This window comes from Petaurus breviceps, unplaced genomic scaffold (assembly GCF_028583685.1).
Source record: "Petaurus breviceps papuanus isolate PSGF00001 unplaced genomic scaffold, PetGlider_PUasm1.0 118, whole genome shotgun sequence".
Lineage (NCBI taxonomy): Eukaryota > Metazoa > Chordata > Mammalia > Diprotodontia > Petauridae > Petaurus > Petaurus breviceps.
In genome coordinates this window covers 20,693,213-20,713,973 of record NW_027185616.1, presented here as the reverse complement: position 1 = coordinate 20,713,973, position 20,761 = coordinate 20,693,213, and the positions used below count along the sequence as shown (strand labels likewise).

Below are 20,761 nucleotides of genomic sequence, written 5' to 3'. Positions count from 1 at the left end.
GCTGTCCTCCTGTTTTATTCAGCTATAGTTGATTTTGTGATCCCAGTAAAGATTGTCTGGGATCAATCTAAAGAAACCATTCATGGAAAATAACTGGATATAACTCAGTGCAAAGGTTGAATTTAGAAGAGGGAAAAAATGTCCATGGCAAAATGGAATCTCTTGGTTCCAAATCACAATTATTTAAGCTACTTTGCCACTTCCTATGCATCACACCATAGGAGGCACAGGTGAGATGAAGAGGAAGAACAGTAGAGGTTCTTGTGAGGATGACTGGATAAATTGGACTAATATTCTTTGTACTGTGAATGACAGAATGATATTGTCAAAATTGAAGGTTAAGGTTGATACAGGTACACTGAGTATCAAGGAAGGCTTCCAGGAGGAGATTACAATTGAGTGGAATTTTAAAGGACTGCTAAGAGTTTGACAAGCAAAAGAAAAGGCATTCTGGCCATGAGACTTCAGAAAGTATCCAAGGGACAAAGAGTAGTTCATTTTGATAAGAGTAACCACTACTTTGTGACCTTGAACAAGATGCTTTACCCCTCTAGGCCTCAGTCCTTCATATATAAATGAAGAGGAAGGGTAGAGCTATATTTAGAAGGAACTTCAGAAAGAACATCCAATTTAATCTCTTCGTTTTATAGATGAAAACACTAAAGCTCAGGGAGACTAAGACTTGTCCAAGAACACAGGTAATAATAAGCATCATGGGTGGGATTTGAACTAGGTTCTCTGACTTCAGATCCAGTCCTCTTCCCACTATAGCCAGGTGCCTTTCAATCATCTCTGAGACCCCATTTAACTCCAATAGTCTACCAAGCTGTATCTATGATTGGGCCCCATTTACTTTGATAAATGAACTCTGCATCTGATTTCCAAATGGTGAAATATAGACAACTCTGATCAAAGTTGGGAGGTAATGTGGTACTAGGGAAAGGACACTGCTACTTCCTGTGTGACTTCAGTTTCCTCAATTGTAAAATAGGGAAGGGGAAACTGGATGATGGGGGCTCCGAGGTATTCTTCTGCTCTAGGCCTATGATTCAATAATTGCAAATTCACTGGATTTCCTCCGAAAGTAAGGCACCAGCATGTGGAGCAAAGCAAGAATCCAACTTTTGGTCATTCGAAGGTGAAAATGGCAATCACATAGCAGGGCTTACACATCGGTCACAACACATACTGTACCATCTATAAAACCATCGACCATCAGATACAACAGTAAGTGAGGAAAGAAAAGTTAAGGATAAAATGGCAGCCCAGTTGCTAACTCTGATGTTGATATTGTGTTCATCAAACTTTTGACTCTTCTGTATTGTTTTCTTTGTCCATTTGTTTCACTCTGCATTTTTAAAGGGATGTGTATTACAGGAAAGTATAAGACTTGACACATAATATGCATTCATTACAGGCCTAAAGACATGCACACGTGAAAAATGGTACACTCGGTAAGTTTTCATCAGGATTTTAGTTCATAAGAAACTTAATTTGCTTTAAACTTCATAATGAATGGCCCTCTGCTTTCCCACAAAGCCCATTTGGTGAAATGTGAGCTTTTTGTTTCCAAAGCTCTTAGCCCGCAGGGCAAAACCCTCATTGAAACCTTTAGGGTCACAATGTTTTGTAAGGATGCCCATGCCTAGCCTAGATTCACCAGAGCATCTTAAGTGGGCTGTGGATACATCAATCACCAACAGCAGGAAATCCTATGACTTTTTCTCTCACTCACAAAGGCCTACATGGAGATCCTATGTCCAGGTTTATAGGGGTTCATGCACTTTGCAGAAAACATTCACCAAGGAACCAGCATCAAATTGCAACTGCAGTGGAAGACAGGAATCCTGAGACTGAAAGCAGACATCTCTAGATGTCTGCTGGAGTTGTGCCTACTGATTAATGAAGACACCAGGGTTTAGGTTCTCTAGGATTAAATACTGTGTCTGCTTTTAGGGTAAAATTGCTTTCACCATATCAGCAAAACCTTTACGCACATAGTAAGCAAGTGCGGCGTACCTTTAGAAACATGACACAGTTACTTAAAACTTTTCTGCACTTAAACCCGAATAACAAAATACACCCTCTATTCACCTGCTGTCTCTGGTTACATTTGAACCTTTCCTCAAATACACTCTACCAATACTATGCAAATATCCATTTACAAACTATTACTTGTATACACCCAGTGAGTGAAGGGAAAGTACGGATTCTCTCCCAGGCAAACTCACCATAACCCAGTGTCCCTGGGAAACCTCTTTTTTTTCTCCCTCAGTGTGGTTCTTCTGCCTTAATTGCTGGAAATAGCTGTTAGACGTTACTCCACAAAGAGGACAGTTAAGTATTAAAAATTTAAATCCCAGAGGGAAAGAAGTTACAACCTTTACATATATTCATAAAGGGGTGCCACCTCTCTAAAAAAGCTATGAGCCACCACAGAACTGCACCACAGTAAGTGCTACCCCAAAGAGAAAATTAGGAGGGGCGCAGAAGAGCATGGCTAGGGGAGACGTCCGAACTTCCAGGTTCCTAAAGGGATGGTGTCACCCTCATGCATCCCTCTCACCTTGGGCTGCCCAGGCTTGGAGACCCGACACAGACTTACCGAGGAGCCAGCCCAAAACGGGCACGAATTCTTCACCTGCGGGGAACTGCTCAGAGACAGAGCCCCGAAGCTGAGTGCCACCATGCAGCAGCCTAGGATGAGTTGCAGAAGCCCCAGGGACAGCAGCGGGCGGGCGGGCAGCAGTCCGGACCCCGGGACCCCGGCGGCGGCCGCGGCCGCGGCGGCCCGGCGGGCGGATAACGGGGGCTGCGGCGGCGAGAGCACGGAGGCGGCCGAGGCAGCTGCACAGCGAGGCCGCGCCGGGGGCTGCAGCCCGGTCCGCGACCAGCGGGGCCGGAGCGGAGCCAGTGGCGGCTCCTCCGCGGCCGCGGCGCCCGGACCTCCAGCCTGCGTGCCTGTGGAGAGCCCCGCCACCGGGCAGCAGGAGCCCGGGAGCACCACGGGCAGAGACATGGGTGCGTAAGGGTAGGCGGCAGCGGCTGCAAGGAGACGCTGAAGGGCAGGGGCTGGATCCCTGCCGGGTGGAGGGGACCCGGAGCTGGAGGAGGAGGAGGAGGAGGAGGAGACGGCGGCGGCGGTGGGCACCACCCAGAGTGGGGCAAGGGCGGGGGCGAGGGAGCTGTCCGAGAAACGAAGAAAGAGGGAGATGGCACCCCGGCTCCTGAAGCCGGGGCTGAGCTCGCTCCAACACCGGCGGACTCGGACCCTTGGCCAGAACCGGTCTTCCAGCACTTGCAAGCTCTCCTTCCACCCCGGCGGCCTGTGGGCTGCTGCAGCTGTGGCCGCCGGACCCACCCTAACCACCTGCCGCCACGGACAGTCTCCTCCCTCCCCCACACCGACGCCAAACTACTTGCTGCTGCGGCCGCCGCCGCCGCCGCCCATGGTCAAGTGCAAGGGCACTCGCGGGCTCTCCCACTCTCCCCGCTGCCCAGTCACTGCCCACAGGGCAGAGCAGCAGGCAGCCAGCCTCTCTCGGCCCACGTCCCCCTCGGCCAGCGGGCTGGGAGGAAGGCTCTGAGCTGGAAGTTTTAAAATAACTCCTCCTGGGGCAGTAGGGACAGCCACCGAAGCAGCTGGGTTGCGTGTCGGGTCTTGGCTGCCGGCTCTTCGAGTAGGGGGCGGAGATCCTGGTAGAGAGCGAGAGGAGAGGGTTCGGGGGAGGAAAAGAAGGGAGACGGGGCTTGTCTGGCCGCCGCCGCGGCTGCAAGTGCCAAGCAGGCGCCGATCTAGGTCCTAGGTCTCCCTTTGCCCAGCCGCGTCTCTACCTCCTAACCGTGTCTCGCTAGAGTTGGGCGGTGTGAGGCTGACCTCACCGTCGGCTTTAGCTTCCCGGCCACCAGCCTGCGTCTCAGAGTCCTTGCGTTTCTAGGAAATCCTTTGGGCCGAGGAAGTCCCCAAACTGCTGAGTTCAGAGCCGGGAACCCGAGGGAGACCTGAGCAGGCCAGGGTCGCTCTCCAGTCTCTACTTGTTGATATTCTCCTGCCTGCCTGGCTGCGCAGAATGTCACTTTGCCTTGTTTCTTCAACCTGTTTGAGGGGTTTCTGTCTCCACGTGGGAGAATGGGTGGAGAGAGAAACGAGAAAAGACAGAGAGGGCCCGGGGGCAGCCAGATGGGAGCAAACAGTTGTTCCAAGGACCAGCCGGCCACCAAAATAGCTACAAAGCATCAAGAAATAAAGGGTTGAGTGAGTTTATCGCTTACCTCCCGGAAGGGAGGTCGCGAGTTCAATTCCCACACCCAGCCTTTGGCTCAGGACTTCAGGATGCTGACACTGTAGTGCTGAGTTGCCCAGGAGGGGTTGCAAGGAGGAAAATCTTGAAATGAGATGTTCCACAGAGAAATTCTTTGGGAACAACTCCCATTACTCATGATGGGAAAAAATCAAAGCATAGGTCCATCCCATCCAGGTATTTGAGAGAGACCAGAGATACAGGTTTTTATATTTGTCTGTTCCCCACCTCTCAGCAGTCAATACCAAGAAAGGAATTTCCTCATGTCTGGAGGGAATGGGCGCATAATGAATGATACATCCATCTACTTCCCCAAACACCCCCTTACTCTAAATTAATCATTCCTTGGTAGATTCCAGAAAAATTCTCAAACTTCCCAGGAAAAACCAAAACAAATGAAATTCCAATCTGTGCACTTGAGTTCATTTGAATATTTGCCAGATGCCTTCCCATTTGCTTTTAAATATGACTTGCCCTTGGTAAATGGTTTACCCCAATAACATACAATGAGGGGAAACTTTAATGCTCCGAAAATGCTGCTAAATCTAAGGTGATTTTAACGAGATTTTATGGTGGATGAAAGCCAAGGCAAAGTAATTTTGCAATTAAGTCACATTGGGTGTTAAGGCAGATAATCTTGGGATGGGGGATATTATCTGTCCTCCTGTTTAATGAATTCCTAGGCTTTAAAGCTGAAAGGGACTTTAGAGGTCACCTAGTGAAACCCTCTCATTTTACAGATTAGCCTGAAGCCAGAGAGGTTAAGTAATTTGACTTGCCCCGACACACAATTAATAAGCATAAGTATCAGAGCCAAAATTTGAGCCCATATATCTACCTGCCTCCAATCCTCCAACTGGTTCCACTACCTGAAACTGCTTCTCATATAAAACTGTCATTTTCTTTTATGGTTTAAGTATGACCAGATATTGTATTGACCTCATCATAATTTGTGACTGTAAATATATGGCATACTTACTGCCGAGTTTGCATAGAAAATTGTAGAATTTCTAAAGTATACATTAATTATTTTTTTGCTTTATTTGCTATATTTATATTTTATATATTTAATTTTGAGAAGACATTTCCTTTACAAACTACTCTTGGAAATGAAGACTTAAATTTATAGAAATATAGAATAACTCAGGCTACGTTCAGTAGCATACCTATAATCCCTGCTACTAGGGAAGCTGAAGCTGGTGAATCACTTGAGCCTGGAAATTCTGAGCTTCAGTAGGACTAAAGCAGATGGGATATCCCTCCTAATTAGGACTAGTATCAATATGGCATCAGAACCTGGGGGAGGGAGGCACCAATCTGCCTAAGCAGAGATCATCTTTCTGACCAGCTGAGGTCAGAAATAGAACAGGACAAAACTTTTCTGCCAATCAGCTGTGAGACCAGACTTAAAGTAGCTGCTGTACAACCATCTTTGATGAGAGAAGACCAAACAAGCAAAGAGATGAATGAATAACTCAGTAATTCAATGGATCTCTAATCTCAGACATGCAAAATTAAATGAGATTATACACCCAAATTTCGTTTATAAAGACACTTCACAAATCTTAAAACTAACTCTAGAAATATCAGCCATTGTTATTATTCCATGGCTTATAATAAAGTAAAGTTATTTTATAATAATATGTTATTATTCCTCCTGGCCGCCCCAAGCTCTGGGTTTTAACACAATCAATCCAAAAACCAAGCCAATACAGGGGGATCTTTAAATTCCATTACTATTACACATATCCATAAGCAATTCAAGCAATATAGTCTTTATGTCTAATGTGTACCTAGCAGTATCCAGGTCAAAAGCTTGTATGCCCAGGCTCTTGTGGAAGGCAAATTTCATTACTTTAAGTTCTGGAGAACAGATAAGGAAACATTTTCCTCCTCAAGGCATAGATGTGGTAACTTCAAGAGTAGGAGGTTGCATACATTGTCATATTGAAACATTTGAACTGCAATCTCTGCTTAACTACTTTTATTTGCTATCATTGGGAGTGGAGGTAAAACATGGCATATACAGAAATTGCAATGGTTTTTAAAGTGGAAAGTTAGAACTGCCTAATTTGAATGCAAAAAAAAAATGTTATTTGTATGCTCACCTTTTAGGCATCCACTTACCAATGTAAGCAAAGAATTTTAGGTGTTGAGGCAGCTAGGTGGCACAGTGAATGTCCCACAGACACTGTCCCCAGAATCAGGAGGACCTGAGTTCAAAGCCGGCCTCAGATACTTGATACACTTACTAGTTGTGTGACCTTGGGCAAGTCACTTAACCTCAGTTGCGTCAACATCAAACTCCCCTAAAAATAATGTTGTAGTTTGTGCCTTGTTACTATATATCAACAATAGGATACTGTCATTAAAAAGATGGGACTTTGCTTTCACAGAAGTTTGATGTCATTAATAGAGTTTGCAATTTCTCAAAAAATGACTCACTGTCCTTTTAACTCTGAGGCTAATGCTTTGTCCATCTGTACTATTTGTCCCAAGTTTATATCCTAATGGAAAAAACTCCATCGATTGTTCATTATATGTTGAAACTTAGGCAACAAACATTCTTCATCTATTTGATTTTTTCCTGTGCAGATGATTAGGTCAAACTCCTTTGAGTCATTACAGGTCTTTTCTAGGAGGCTCTGCTGTGTTTAGGGCTTGACCAAATCAGCACAATGTCTTCCAGAAACAGGAGCTTCTGGAGGAACTCTTAATCTTTGGAGAATCCATCCACAACTTGGATTCTTCATCAGATCTCCATCACAGTGTCAGACTGCTTTGGTGAGCATACATCTTCTTGTTTTGTGCTTTACGTAATGTTTATGATCAGAACTTGGTCGATGAACCTGTTCATTTCTCCTTTTTCTATTTTTCAGGGAATCTTGAATGATTTTTAAATCTTGTACAAAAGATTGAAGGGTGGCATTTTATTTTACTGAATCAATTTTTTGGTAGCTAACCAAAAAAAAAAAAAGAGAGAAGCATGGATCTCTACATCTTTTGATTAATTGTGACATATGGTCCATTGCTGAATATCACTTGTGAAAGCTGGTTGTTCCCTATAAATACTTTCATTAATGATTCTCTCCATCCAAATATAGAAAATTCATTAAAAAAATTATAGATGGAAGTGTAGGTATATAGGTCAGTAGATATTATTATTGTCTCCATTCTCTTTTTTGGTGTTAATAAGGTTCAAGATTTTTTGCATGCATTTGACATCTTGTCTTTGAAAAAAAAAAGTATAGATCAGTCCTTTAAGTCCCTTACAATTCTGTTGCTTCCAACCTGGATCTCTTCGATGTATTCTTTATCTGATAATGTCTGCTTTTCATATCTTTGTTCTCTTTAGTGCATTTTCTATCTTTATGTAGATTCAGGACTGTGATATTAAAGTCCAACTATGGTGGTTCCACTATCCTTATCAGATAAAACAATACTAATACGTCATCAATGATTTAAATAACTCCTTTGCTCAACTAAACCCAACTAGTTATGTATCTGTAGGTTTATACATGTAAACATGAGCTGTTTAAATAAATACCTAGATATACATCTATATGCACTTGCTAGAATCGTAGGATCAGAGCTGTAGACGTGGAATGGACTCTAAAAGTCACATAGCCTAGCTGTGGGACAATGGGAAGAGTGCTAAGCTTAGAATTTGGAATTAGGGGGCCTAACTGAATTCTAGACCTGAGATTTTACTACCTATTTGATTTCTGGAAAGTTTACTTCTCTGGACCTTAGTTTCCTCATCTGAAAATAAAGGGGTTGGACTAGATGATCTATGAAAGCTGTCATTTCTCAGATGAGGAAACCAAGGATCAAAGTGTTTAAATAACTTCAGATCAAAGATTTAGACATGGCAGGGTCCTTCAAGGCCATCTAGTTCAACCTTCCCCCATTTCATAATTGAAGAAACTTAGACCCAGGTGACTTGCTCAATATCACACAGATATTAAATGGCAGAGTCAGGATAATGACCCAGGTCTTTTGACTCCAAATCTAGGACTTTTTTCACTCTGCTAGACAACCTCATTAAAGGTCACAGAGGAATTAATTGACAGAACCAAGATTCAAACCCAGATCCTCTGCTTTAAGGATATTAGACTGTATTGTTCCCTCTCTTTAAATTCGTGTTTAAGTTCAGTCATTTTCAGTTGTGTTCAGCTGTTCTTGAGCCTGTTTGGAGTTTTCTTGGCAAAGATACTGGAGTGGTTTGCCATCTCCTTCTCCAGCTCATTTTACAAATGAGGAAACTGAGGCAAACAGGCAAATAGGGTTTGCCTCAGGTCAAACTACTAGTAAGTGTCTGAAGTCAGATTTGAACTCAGGAAGATAAGTCTTCATGACTTCAGACCCCATATTGCATGCACCACCTAGCTTCCTCCTCTTTAAAGCCCCTGAAACACAAGGACTATGTCCTTTTTGGACTCTCTAAATTCCTGTAGTGGTTAACAACTTGTCTTGAACATGGGAATCACTGCATATATTGACATGCTGCTTTGCTTTTCCAGTTACAGAATCATAAAATCAAAGATATTTGACCTGGGGTGGCCAGATAGCTCAGCAAGTAAGAGCACCAGCTCCAGTGTCAGGATGACCTGGGGATCGAATCCGGGCTCAGACACTCAGCACCACACCCAGAAATAACTGGCCGTGTAACCTTGAGCAAGTTACTTAACCCCGATTGCTTTTAAAAAAAAGATATTTGACCTGGAAAATTGTCTTGTTCAATCCCTTCATTTTGCAGAAGAGGAAATTGAGAAAGTGTGGTATTACAGTGGGGGCACTGTAACCTACCTCACTATGCTAAGGTTTACTATTTGTGCTGAGAACATTAATCCTCCCCTTGTCCCCCTCCCCCGCCATTAAAACAAAACAAAAATTCCCAGAGCATAATCGGACCCAAAGACACCTTGAAAGATCACAGTCACAATTTAGAGCTGTAAGAAACCTTAAAAATAAGCCAGATCAACCCTGTCATTCTGCAAATAGGAAAACAGAGGCCATTACAAAATGAAGGGATTGAATAAGACAATTTCCCACTCAACTATCTTTGATTCTATGTGACTTGGGCAAAGTCAAACAGGTGGCAAAGCAGGATTTAAACCAGCAATAAACAAATAGATGTTTAACAATCTGCTCTCCAGAAAAAATGCACATGAAATGTTTTTTAAATTTAGTCTACATTATTAATGTTTTCTCCATCATTTTCTTAGTCTGGACAATCAAGGAGACTATCAATCAAGCCCTGATCTAAAGTATAAATTTAACAACTGTCCCTCATAAGCTGTTGAAGCTGACTTCAAGGCACTCTCACAGGATGTTATCATCATCCAGGGATGGGGAACCCGATTCTAGTTCAATCCCCTCATTCTATTTTTATGTTAAATATCTGCACTGAAATTGTTTTTATTGTGCCTCATTTTGAAGTACCCAAGTGCCAAAGTGGCATTTTTTGGCACAGAAATATCAAAGTATTTCATTTAGTTTTACTTGTTAAGGAAATTAAGATATAGAAGTTAAATTGATGGGTCCTAAAGTAACTAACTGGTTGATTGGTTGGGTGTTGTCTTTCATTCTCAAAGAAGACCAAGATGACATCATTATGCTAGAGTCAAGTTCCTGTGTGTCTAACTGTGGCTGGTCAGACCAATATAAGGTCAGGGTGTTTGTTCTACCACAGGTTGACAAATAGTCTGTGTGAACATTCTGGGTGGATTCTTTAAATGTGTGCATCTTGCATTTCTTTTGAGCGATTTCAGTTCTGCTTTGCTCATAGAGCACAGCACCCTCGCTTACGTGAGCATGCCATGCTCATAGAGCACAGCACCCTCGCTTACGTGAGCATGCCGTGATGAGTGGTCCTGTAGCAGTGTCTCTCATATCACACAATCAATTCCAAAGTTCTTAAGAGAGACCTTGAGAGTGTCCTTGCATTGCTTCTTCTGACCACCGTGTGTGGTCACTCTGTGTGAGTTCTCCATAAAATAATCTTTTTGGCAGGTGTACATTTTCCATTTGAACAATGTGGCTAGCCCATCAGAGTTGCATTCTCTGAAGCAGAGTTTGGATGCTTGGCAGTTTAGTTCAAGAAGGGACCTCAGTGTCTGGTATCTTTTCCCATCAGATGATCTTCAGAATCTTCCTAAAATAACCCAAATGGAAGCGATTCAGTTTCCTGGTATGGTGCTGGTTGACTGTCCAGGTTTCACAGGCATACAATAAAGAGGTTGTTACAGGAATGTAAATTTTTAAGACCTTCCCTGCCCCTAGGTTAAGTGCACCTGGAGCCTGTGATGGGGAGGCTTGTTTTTCAGAAACACCCACACTTTGGTACTTTGTGATTGGGTAGTGGGTCAAGAGGGTTGTTATATTCTCTGACCCAGGAGAAGGCTATATAAGCCCTGATGCTAGACTTTGTTTTGGGGCTCACTTTGAGAAGTGTTGTGTGATTTGACCAGAAGAGACTCTGGGCAGACATTGAGAGCCCCCCGGCTTTGAAAAACCCAGATGTTGATGCTTCCCTCTCTGGTACCTGTGATTTGGTATGCATGTAATGGTTGGACAGTTGGAGGCCTGTCTGCTTGAAATGTTTCTGTCTGTATCCTCTGAAGTTCGGGGTGCTGACCTTTTTCCCCTGAACTAGGTAAATGATATGTTTGATTGATTAAAGCAAGATTGTTACCCCATTTTGAGTTGCTTTCCTTTAGAAAAGCAGATCTGAGAACCTGTGTTGGCAGCCACCCTGGGACGCTGGGATGCTTGCTGCTACATAGGTCAACAGAGTGGCTCTGTAGCTCTGTAGACCTTCAGCTTGGTAGTCAGTCTAATACCTCTTCTCTCCCACACTTTCCTTCAGTCTTCCAAATACTGAACTAGCTCTGGCAATATATGTGTCCACTTCATTATCAATGTGTGTATACCTGGAAAGTACACTACCAAGGTAAATGAACTTATCCACAGCATTCAGAACTTCTGTATTTGCTGTAACCAATGGTTTCACATATGAATGATGCAGTGGTGGCTGATGGAGCACCTGTGTTTTCTTGGTATTAATTGTTAGGACAAAATAGCTAAAGCAGCAGAGAATCAATCCATACTTTTTTTTTGGAGGGGAGAAGGTAGGGAAATTGGAGTTAAGTGACTTGCCCAAGGTCACATAGCTAGGTTTTTTTTGTGTGTTAAGTGTCTGAGGCTGGATTTGAACTCAGGTCCTCCTGACTTCAGGGCTGGTGCTTTATTCACTGCGCCACCTAGCCACCCCCAATCAATCCATATTTTGTCACATATCAGCTACAGAGGCTACATTGAGTGCACAATCCTCTGCAAACAGAAAATCATGCACCAACACTCCCTCCATTTTGTTCTTAGCTTATAGCTTTTTCAAGTTGAAGAATTTACCATCAGTGTGGTAGCTGACCTTGATGCCATGTTTAACCTCATTGAAGGCATTTGACAACAAGACTGAAAACATCATGCTAAAAGCATGGGAGCAAACACACATCCTTGTTTCATTCCATTGGTGAATGGGAAAGAATGAGAGCATTGTCCATTATCCAGAACCTGGTCAAGCATGCAGTCACAAAATTGATGTACAATGCTGATGAACTTCTCTGGGCCACCAAACTTTGACATAATTTTCCATAAGCACTCATGGTTGACAGTATCAAAGGCCTTGGTCAGATCTACAAATGTGTACAGACCTCTATTCTGCTCCTGGCATTCCTCAACAAACACCATATCAACTGTTCCTTGGTCCTTTCTGAAGCCACGCTGGTTCTCAGGTGGATGACCATTTTCCAGGTGAAGGATCAGCCTATTAAGGATGTGATCCTAGAGAGATGGGCTGGACACTTCCATAGTGTTCTCCACAGACCATCATTAATCAATGCTGAAGCCATTGACCATTTACCTCAGGTTGAAGTTCCAGCTGAAGAAGAGGTTCTGAATGCCAACAGGTGCCTTTTATGCGAGAAAGCACCTGGTGCTGATTCTATTCCAACTGAGACTTGCCAGGTGAGAGGGTCCATTGCTGGCACAAAAGCTGATTGAAATTTTCCAGGTTATATGGCAAGAGGAAGTTATCCCTCAGGAATTCAAGGATGCCTCCATTGTCCATCTCTATAAATGTAAAGGAAATAGATTGTCCTGTGACAATCACGGGGGAGTGTCCCTCTTAGTCATTGCTGGCAAGATTCAAAGTAACTATGGGGTAGCTGAGTAGAGCAGTTGATATAGTCCTAGAGTCAGAAAGACCTGAATTCAAATTTAACTTCAGACACTTACTGTGTGACCTTGGGCAAGTCACTTAACCCTGTTTTCCTCATCTGTAAAATAAGCTGGAGAAGGAAATAGCAAACCACTCTAATATTTCTGCCAAGAAAACTCCAAGTGAAGTCTTGAAGAGTCTGGACTGAACAGGTGGACAGGACTAAACAACAACAAAGTAACTAGATCAGAGCTCTGAACTTTGAGTCAGTTTCCCTCTGCTCCTTGTTTTTCCACTGTTTAGGAGCATTGTTGTGTGAAGCCAAATGTGAAAAAAAATGGATGGGTGGCAACTTTAATTACATCTCTCATGGTTCAGGGTTGTAATTTGGGAAGAGAGCTGAAGAGCTAAACCTGACTCCTGTTTAATCCTCCAAAATACTCCAATCAGAGCTAAAAGTCAAGGGCTGTATTTCACCAAAAAGATGCTGGAGTCTGCAAAATGCTAGCTTTTAAAACTCCCATTTTTGGGGGCAGTTTTGATAGAAAAGGGTACAAACATCATCCACTTCTGGGACAATCACAATCAAAAGTTCTAAAAGCCATCATTGAGGGCCAAGCAGTAATAAAGTTAATTGGTCTGCAGGTCAAACAAGGAAAACAGTATTCTGGTGGAGTAGATCAAGGTTTGACCTTGGAAGGAGGAAGACCTGCCTCAACACTTAGCTGCAAGGGCAACTTAACTACAAGTTATGGAGCAGGTGCTTGGGGAGACGAAGATTACTTAGGGGAAATTCCCCATGCCAGTGAAATTACAGGCCTACTCAAAAACAAAAATCAACAATACCAACCAAGCTTTGAAACTTATTGAGAACCTTGTGGCAAAATATGCAGTAAAGTAAGTTCTGACTATTATTCATCCTTTAAAAGCTCAAGTGGCTCTCAAATGTTTGAGGAATATTCCACGTCACAGCAATACGTGTTTTGGACCACTTTTGCCATCTGTTTGCCTCTGAAAACAAAGTAAGATAAGTTCAAACCTTACCAGAATGCCGAGGGAAATGGATATTGCTTTGCATGAGATGGCAAGAAGAAATTAAAATGATTAAGTAAGCCCCCTTCAATGGATTCCCATTGCCTTCATAATAAGGCTCAAATTTCTCAGCCTGGGATTTGACGGTCTCCATAATCTGGCCTCAATTAAACTTCCCAGTACTTAACTCTCACAACATTAACTTTCTTTGCACTGTCCTGCCTTCATCCCTCCTCTCATTTGGACCTTTCTTCAATCCTTCTATTTATCTTAATTCCTACCATTTCAATGCCAGTTCAGGTCCTATCTCCTCTGTTCCCTGGCCAGCCTTTCCACTGTAATTTCTATTACCTCTAAATTCCTTTAGGATGTACTGTCTTAGTAAATCAAAGAGCATTTATTAAGTATCTGCTATATGCCAAGCACTGTACAAAGTACTGGGGATATGAAGAATGGTAAAAGATAGATCTTGCCCTCAAGGAAGTTACAGTCCAACAGAGGAGGCAACATGCAAACAACTTTGCACACACAAGATATATACAGTATAAAATTTAGCTTTTATTACTAGTAATCTGTTTTTGCATGTATATAATTTTCTTCCCTACTAGATTACTAACTTTCTGACGGCAGAGGCCACATTTTGTACTTTTTGTACTCCCCCCAGGACCTAGCCCAATGCCTTGAACATAAGAGGTGTTCAATTAATTGATTGATTAAAAAGTAAATTGTCACTTAAAATTCCTACCTTTCTTTTTTTCAAGAGTTTTTAAAATTTTATTTTTATTTATTTCCTTTTAGTTTACAACATTCAGTACCACAATCGCTCGAGATCCAAATTTTCTCTCTCCCTCTCTCTACTCCCCCCTTTCCCCCTCCCCTCCCCATGGCGGCATGCAATCCAATATAGGTTCTACAAATACCTTCACATTAAACATTAGTCAAGTTGTAAAGAAGGGTAGTAACCGATGGAGTGAACAATGAGAAAGAAGGAATGAAGCAAAACAAGGAGAGAGAGCAAGTCGTTTGCTTCAATCTGCATTCAGACTCTGTAGTTCTCTCTCTAGATGTGGATATCCTTTCCATCATGAGATGATGATGAGAAGAGTCCAGTCTATCAAAGTCAGTTGTCAGAGACTACCTTTCTTTAAAAAAAAAATATTTATTGGTTACATTTTGCATTCTGAGCTGTTTCGACAATCTCTCCTCCCATCCCGCCCAAACCCTCACTGGAGAAGGCCAACATTTGACACAGATATATATATGAAACCATAAAATAGATACTTCTGTATATCAATTCTTTCTCTGGAGGTAGATAGCATCTTCCTTCATAAGTCCTTTGTAATTGATTTAAATATTCATATTACTCAAGAGAGCTTAGGCATTCACGGTTACTCTTCAAACAATATTTCTGTTACTGCAGAACAATGTTCCTTTGGGTCTGCTCACTTCACTCTTTGTTATTTCATGCAAGTCTTCCCATGTTTTTCTAAAGCTAACCTGCTTGTTTCTTACAGCAGTAGTATTCCATCACAACCATATGCCATGACTTATTCAGCCATTTCTGAATTGATGATATTCCTTCAATTTCCAACCACTTTTCTTTTTTTCAAATCACACAATTCAAGTACTACTTCCTATATAGGCTTTTGCTGATTCCCTTCAGTTTTTAGTTCTCTTTTCCTCTTAAGATCACTTTGTATATTATTTTAATTTATAGCTCGGTTCTGATTAGTGTGAATAATGAATTCTCTGAAATGGCCACAAATATTCAAATTCAACCTACTCAGAGTCATCTTGTTCCAGCCTAATGGAAATATGCAGTACAGATTCAAATACTGCAACCACTTCAGGGGATCCATTATTCACACTGATTGGGTGTACTTTTCTTTGTACATGTGTAATAAGAATGTAAATTTTGAAGATCTTCCCTGCCCCTAGGCTAATGTGCACCTGAAGCCTGGGGTGGGAGGCTTGTTTTTCAGTAGATACTTCTTGATTGGCCAGTGAGTCAATAAGGTTGTTACATTCTCTGAGCCAGGAGAAGGCTATATAAGCCCTGATGTGTAGCTTTGTTTTGGGACTCACTTTGAGAAGTGTTCTGTGATTTGATCTGAATTCTGGGAAGCCGTTGTTGAGAGTCCCCCGGCTTTGAAAAACCCAGAATGTGGAAACCCAGATGTTGACTGGGTGTGGATGTAATGGTTGGACAGTTTGGAAATCTGTCTACTTGATGTTTCTGTCTTGATGATTATGCCTGTATACTTTGAGGTTCAGGGTGCTGACCTTTTCTCCTTAACAAGGTAAACTATATATGTCTGACTGATTAAAGTAAGCTTGTTAACCCATTTTGAGTTGCTTTCCTTTAACAAAGCAGATCCAAGAACCTGTGTGAGCAGGCACCCTGGGGACACTGGGGTGCTTGCTGCAACAACATGTCATATCCCCCCAGTAGAATGTATGCTCCTTGAGGACAGGGACTTTTTTATTCTTGTCTTGATATCTCCACAGCCCAATACAGGTCCTTGGTTAATAAATGACTGTTGAACAATTATTTATTTCACAGTGTAAAGAGTGTTGGATTGGGAGTAAGAAAAGCAATTTGAATCCCAATTCTGCTATTTACTCCCTGTTCGACTTTGGGCAAATCCCTAAACCTCTCTAAACCTTGGTTACCTCATACATAAAATGAAGTTGTTTGAGCACTGGTTCCTTCCAAGTCTAAAGAGATGATCTTTTGAGTGCCTACATGGGCCTCCTTCACTAAAGTCCTCCTCATTATGCAAGTGTCCTTTGGGTTCTTGAAGGTTATGTCGGTGGAGGACAAACTCTGACAAGACCTACCAAGGTCCAATGCCTTAAAGTGGCAGATCAAGTGGCGGGACTGTGTGTCTTAAATCTGAGAATTAGTCTCTAGCTAAGTTTGATGAAGCTGATCACCACCATGGTTGGCTGGAGGCTAACAAACTTTTTTAACCACAACTCTAGAAGAGCATCTATCAAACCATAGAGAGATTGCAATATTTGTCCATAGAAAGAATCAACCACCAATGAAATCATAGGAATATCACCAGGGACTGAATGTCATTTCATTGGTATGGGGAACTCCCAGATGAAAAAACTCCTTTCACCAAAGCAGGTTGGTACCTTCTCTGCAACTTATGGTCATAGAGAGGTGCCTAGAACACTAAGAGGTTAAAGTGATTTGCCCTGGGTCGCAAAGCCTGTATATTTGAGAAGCAAGACTTGAACCTAGGTCTTTCTGACTTTCCATTCCAATTCCATTGTAGTTCAACTAAAAGAACAATGGATCCTTGAAATAAGAAAAGACTATTATATGTACAGGACTATGTTAAGGTGACCTTATATTTTGTAAGAAAACCACTGTGAATCTTTGTTTAAAAATGGTTCTGTTAAAATCTGGAAAGACTTACATGAACTGATACAGAGTGAAGTGAGCAGAACTGGGAGAATATCGTACACAGTAACAGCAATATTGGATGATGAGGAACTATGGAAGATTTAGCATTTCTCAGCAATACAATGATCCAAGACAATTTGAAAAGAATCATGATGAAAAATGCTATCCACATCCAGAGAAAGAACTGATAGAGTCTGAAAGCAGATTAAAGTATACTATTTTTCAGTTTTTTGGGGAGTTTTGGTCTTTATTTTCTTTCATGACATGATCAATATGGAAATGTTTTGCATTATTGTATATACATGAGCTATATCAAATTTCTTGCTGTCTCAGGGCACAGGGTGGAAGGGAGAGCATTTGGAACTCAAAATTTTTTAAAATGTAAAAAATTTCGGTTGCGGCTCAGCTCACGTGCAGTGGCTGTGGTGGCAGCAGTGGCGGAACAGGATGTTACAAGGCATGACTGGCTGAGTAACAGAGGAAGCAATTTACATTTGGAAATGAAGTCTCATACCATGTTGTTGGTACAATCTACCAAAAGGCCAGAAGGCCGAACTTATGCTGATTATGAATCAGTGAATGAATGCATGGAAGGAGTTTGTAAAATGTATGAAGAGCATCTGAAGAGAATGAATCCCAACAGTCCCTCCATTCCACATGACCTCAATCAGTTGTTTGCTTTCATTGATGATCTGGCAGATCTTAGCTGCCTTTCGTAGCGAGCAGACACTCAGACATACCAACCCTACAACAAAGATTGGATCAAAGAGAAGATCTACGTGCTTCTCCATTGGCAGGCCCAACAAGCTGGCAAATAATCCAAGTGGCAGCCTTGGGGGAATGGGGGGAGGGCTTGGAAAACAGGTGTGTATATCGTGCTGTAGTGGGAGCTTTGTGTTATAGAAGTCCTGCTTCCATTTTGTTACAATCTCGCCAAGGTTGAATGTATTAGGAGATTTTTGTCTTGTTCAATCTGAAACCCCCTTCCCTCCCTACTTTCTTTTTCTTTTTTTGCTAAGAAGTAGCTGAAAATTTCTCTTTGGTCAGTTAACTCTTGGTTACAGTTCTTCCAGCTGTTCATATGTGCTTATAATGTTCACTATACTTACTCTTCTGTGTGAAGGTTTTCCAGAATTTAGTTATGTCCTCAAAATTCAAAGCTTAGTAGAGAATACAATAAATGCTCTCTAGTTAAAATATATATATATATATATATATAAAAAATTTCAGGAACCTAGATTCAATAAAGTAAACCATTTTTTTTCTCTATAGAAAGTAAGCATTGAAAAGGAAAGAAAGGAGTTAGTGGAGTGGGGAATTTGGGTTGTCAAGGAAATTCTCTCCTGCTTGGAAAAACATAGGGCAATGAGGGACTAAGTGGGTGAAAGTACCCATGATCTTTCTTTGCTTTTTTTTTTTTCTGGCAGTAGAAGGTAAAGGAAGCAAAGCGTTGCCACAGGAACGGAAAATTAGGTGGAAGAGACAGATGAAATTCTCTCTTATTCATAGACAAATGAGTTGCTGGTGGGAGCTTAGCTCTATCAGGGGAAAGAAGTCCACACCATCAAAGGAATCTTTACTGGTGTGCCAGCAGTTGAGAGAGACCAAGTAACAGCAGTACTTTCAGCTAGCAGATCTGTGAACAAAACCCTGGATTCAAAATGCTACAGGTTGGGGCGGCCAGGTAGCACAGTGAGTAAGAGCACTGGCTCCAGTGTCGGGATGACCTGGATCAAATCCGGGCTCAGATACTCAGCACCACACCCAGAAATAACTGGCCGTGTAACCTTAAGCCAGTTACTTAACCCCGATTGCTTATAAAAAAAAAATGCTACAGGTGAGAAAAAATTGAATGTTCTCTTCCAACTAGAACCAAGGAAACGGAAATTATGTAGTAATTAAAAACAGCTGAGAAAGGTATTTAATTGAACTTGGGTGTTTGTATTACTTCAAATTTAGCTCTCAATTTTATCCTCTATTAAATTTGTTCTATAAACATTGTTCATCAGAATTTAAATATTTGTAGTGATGTTTTATTAGAGAGAGGTTTTACAAAAAAAATTTTTTTTAATTACTGACTGGATGATGAAGCGGAACAAAGGAAATACCATTATATGGTCACACATGATATTGTCCATTTACTTCATAGTGAAAATGTCATAGATTTCTTTTTATTTGGGAAAAAACAAAACACCTTAAAATTTGGAAGGAATGGCATATATTTCATCTGTGTACCTAAAGACTTTTATGTTAGTTGTTTATAAAATATATTTCGGGGGCAGCAGATGGCACAGTGAATAGAATACCCAACCTGGAGTCAGGAGGACCTGAGTTCAAAACCGGCTCAGAAACTTAACAGGTACTAGCTGTGTGTCCTTGGGCAAGTCACCTAACCCCAAATGCCCTGCCTTCCCCCCTCCAAAAAAAATCTCTTTGGAGGGAAAAAATGTGATTTAATTTAAAAAATAAAAATACTCATTGTAATGAAATGCAGAAATGGCTAAAATAGGGTTTTTAATCAACACAACAGTAATTTTGATAAAATATTTCAGCGAGTGAAATAAATTTACAGCTGAACAAATATTTTTTTTCAATTGCCCTCCAAAAAGAAAAAAGATTTACCATAGATTAGGAGAGGAGACAAACACATTCCTACCCAAATACTTCCATGATTGTTATTTCTCATTCCTGTAGTTAGTGGCTGAAGTCAGGTTAGCAAGCATTTATTAAACACGTGCTAGGTACCAGGCACTGTTCTAAGGGCTAAGGATACAAAGAAAGCTCAAAAACCCAAGGCCCTGCCCTCAAGGAATTCACAGTGTAATAGCGTAAACAACATACAAACAACTGTATGAACAAGGTAATATATAGGATGTGATAGGACAAATGTATGCCCTTCTTCAACTCCTCCCCTCCCCCTCATCCCCTCCCCGTACCCCCTCATCCCCCCGCATCCCTCCTCCTCTCTCCCTTTCCCCCTCTCACCCACCCCTACACCCCTTCCCCCCCTCCTCCCTCCCTTTCCCCCTCCTCCCCCTTCCCATCCCCCAACTAATTGGCCTCAGCTTTAATGATCAAGCTTCCTTCCCCTCACCCTACCCCTCAGCCAACAGGGGATAGGCTCAGGACCAAGCTGCCCAGGGACCAGATTGGCTTCAGCTTACCAATGAAGTATACAAGTTTCCAGAGTCTAGGCCTCTCAGATTGATGAGTGCATAAGGCCACGGGATTGTTATATACTGATGAGCTGCCACGGAAGGTGAGTGCCACTGTGTGTCCTTATCTTGCTGGGTTAGGGCAAAAGGAAGCCTCCTGTGTGCAGCGTTCAATGCCTTCCGAGTGCCTCATCTTTCCCCCCAACCTCCAACCCAAACTGAGATAGTGCTGGTAATAGGGCCGCACGTTAGAGGCACGTGGCCTCCTTGCCTTGATGACCCTTGACATGAAATCTAAGGGATAATTGCTTGGTTTACTGTGTCAGAAGTTTGACCATCAAAAAAGGACTCAATCAAGGCGGCCAGGTGGCGCAGTGAGTAGAGCAGCAGCCCGGAGTCAGGAGGACCCCAGTTCGGTTCCGGCCTCAGACACTTAACACCCACACAAAAGAAAAAACTAGCCGTGTAACCTTGGGCACATTACTTAACCTCAATTGCCCTCCAAAAAGCAAAAAAAAAAAAGGACTGAATCTGGCAGTTCATTTATTGCTAGAAGAAGGGACATTCGGTTATTATGATGATAGATCATGCACATCCCTTTTATTATCACTGGCTTTCCATTGCTCCTATTTCT

General features: G+C 42.1%; 1 protein-coding gene and 1 long non-coding RNA gene across 2 annotated transcripts in view; both read right to left on the bottom strand.

Moving 5' to 3' along the window:
• ENTREP1 (endosomal transmembrane epsin interactor 1) overlaps positions 1–3,022 on the bottom strand; it is a 78,244-nt gene extending 75,222 nt beyond the window's left edge. The window contains exon 1 of the mRNA XM_069086981.1: positions 2,606–3,022. Coding sequence (XP_068943082.1) covers positions 2,606–3,019 — 414 coding nt within the window. The 5' untranslated portion in view covers positions 3,020–3,022. The remainder of the gene's footprint in view (positions 1–2,605) is intronic.
• Positions 3,023–14,366: 11,344 nt separating this feature from the next.
• Positions 14,367–20,761, bottom strand: part of LOC138161421 (uncharacterized) — a 20,462-nt gene continuing 14,067 nt past the window's right edge. Inside the window, exon 3 of the long non-coding RNA XR_011168350.1 lies at positions 14,367–14,696. This is a non-coding gene — a long non-coding RNA (uncharacterized lncRNA). The remainder of the gene's footprint in view (positions 14,697–20,761) is intronic.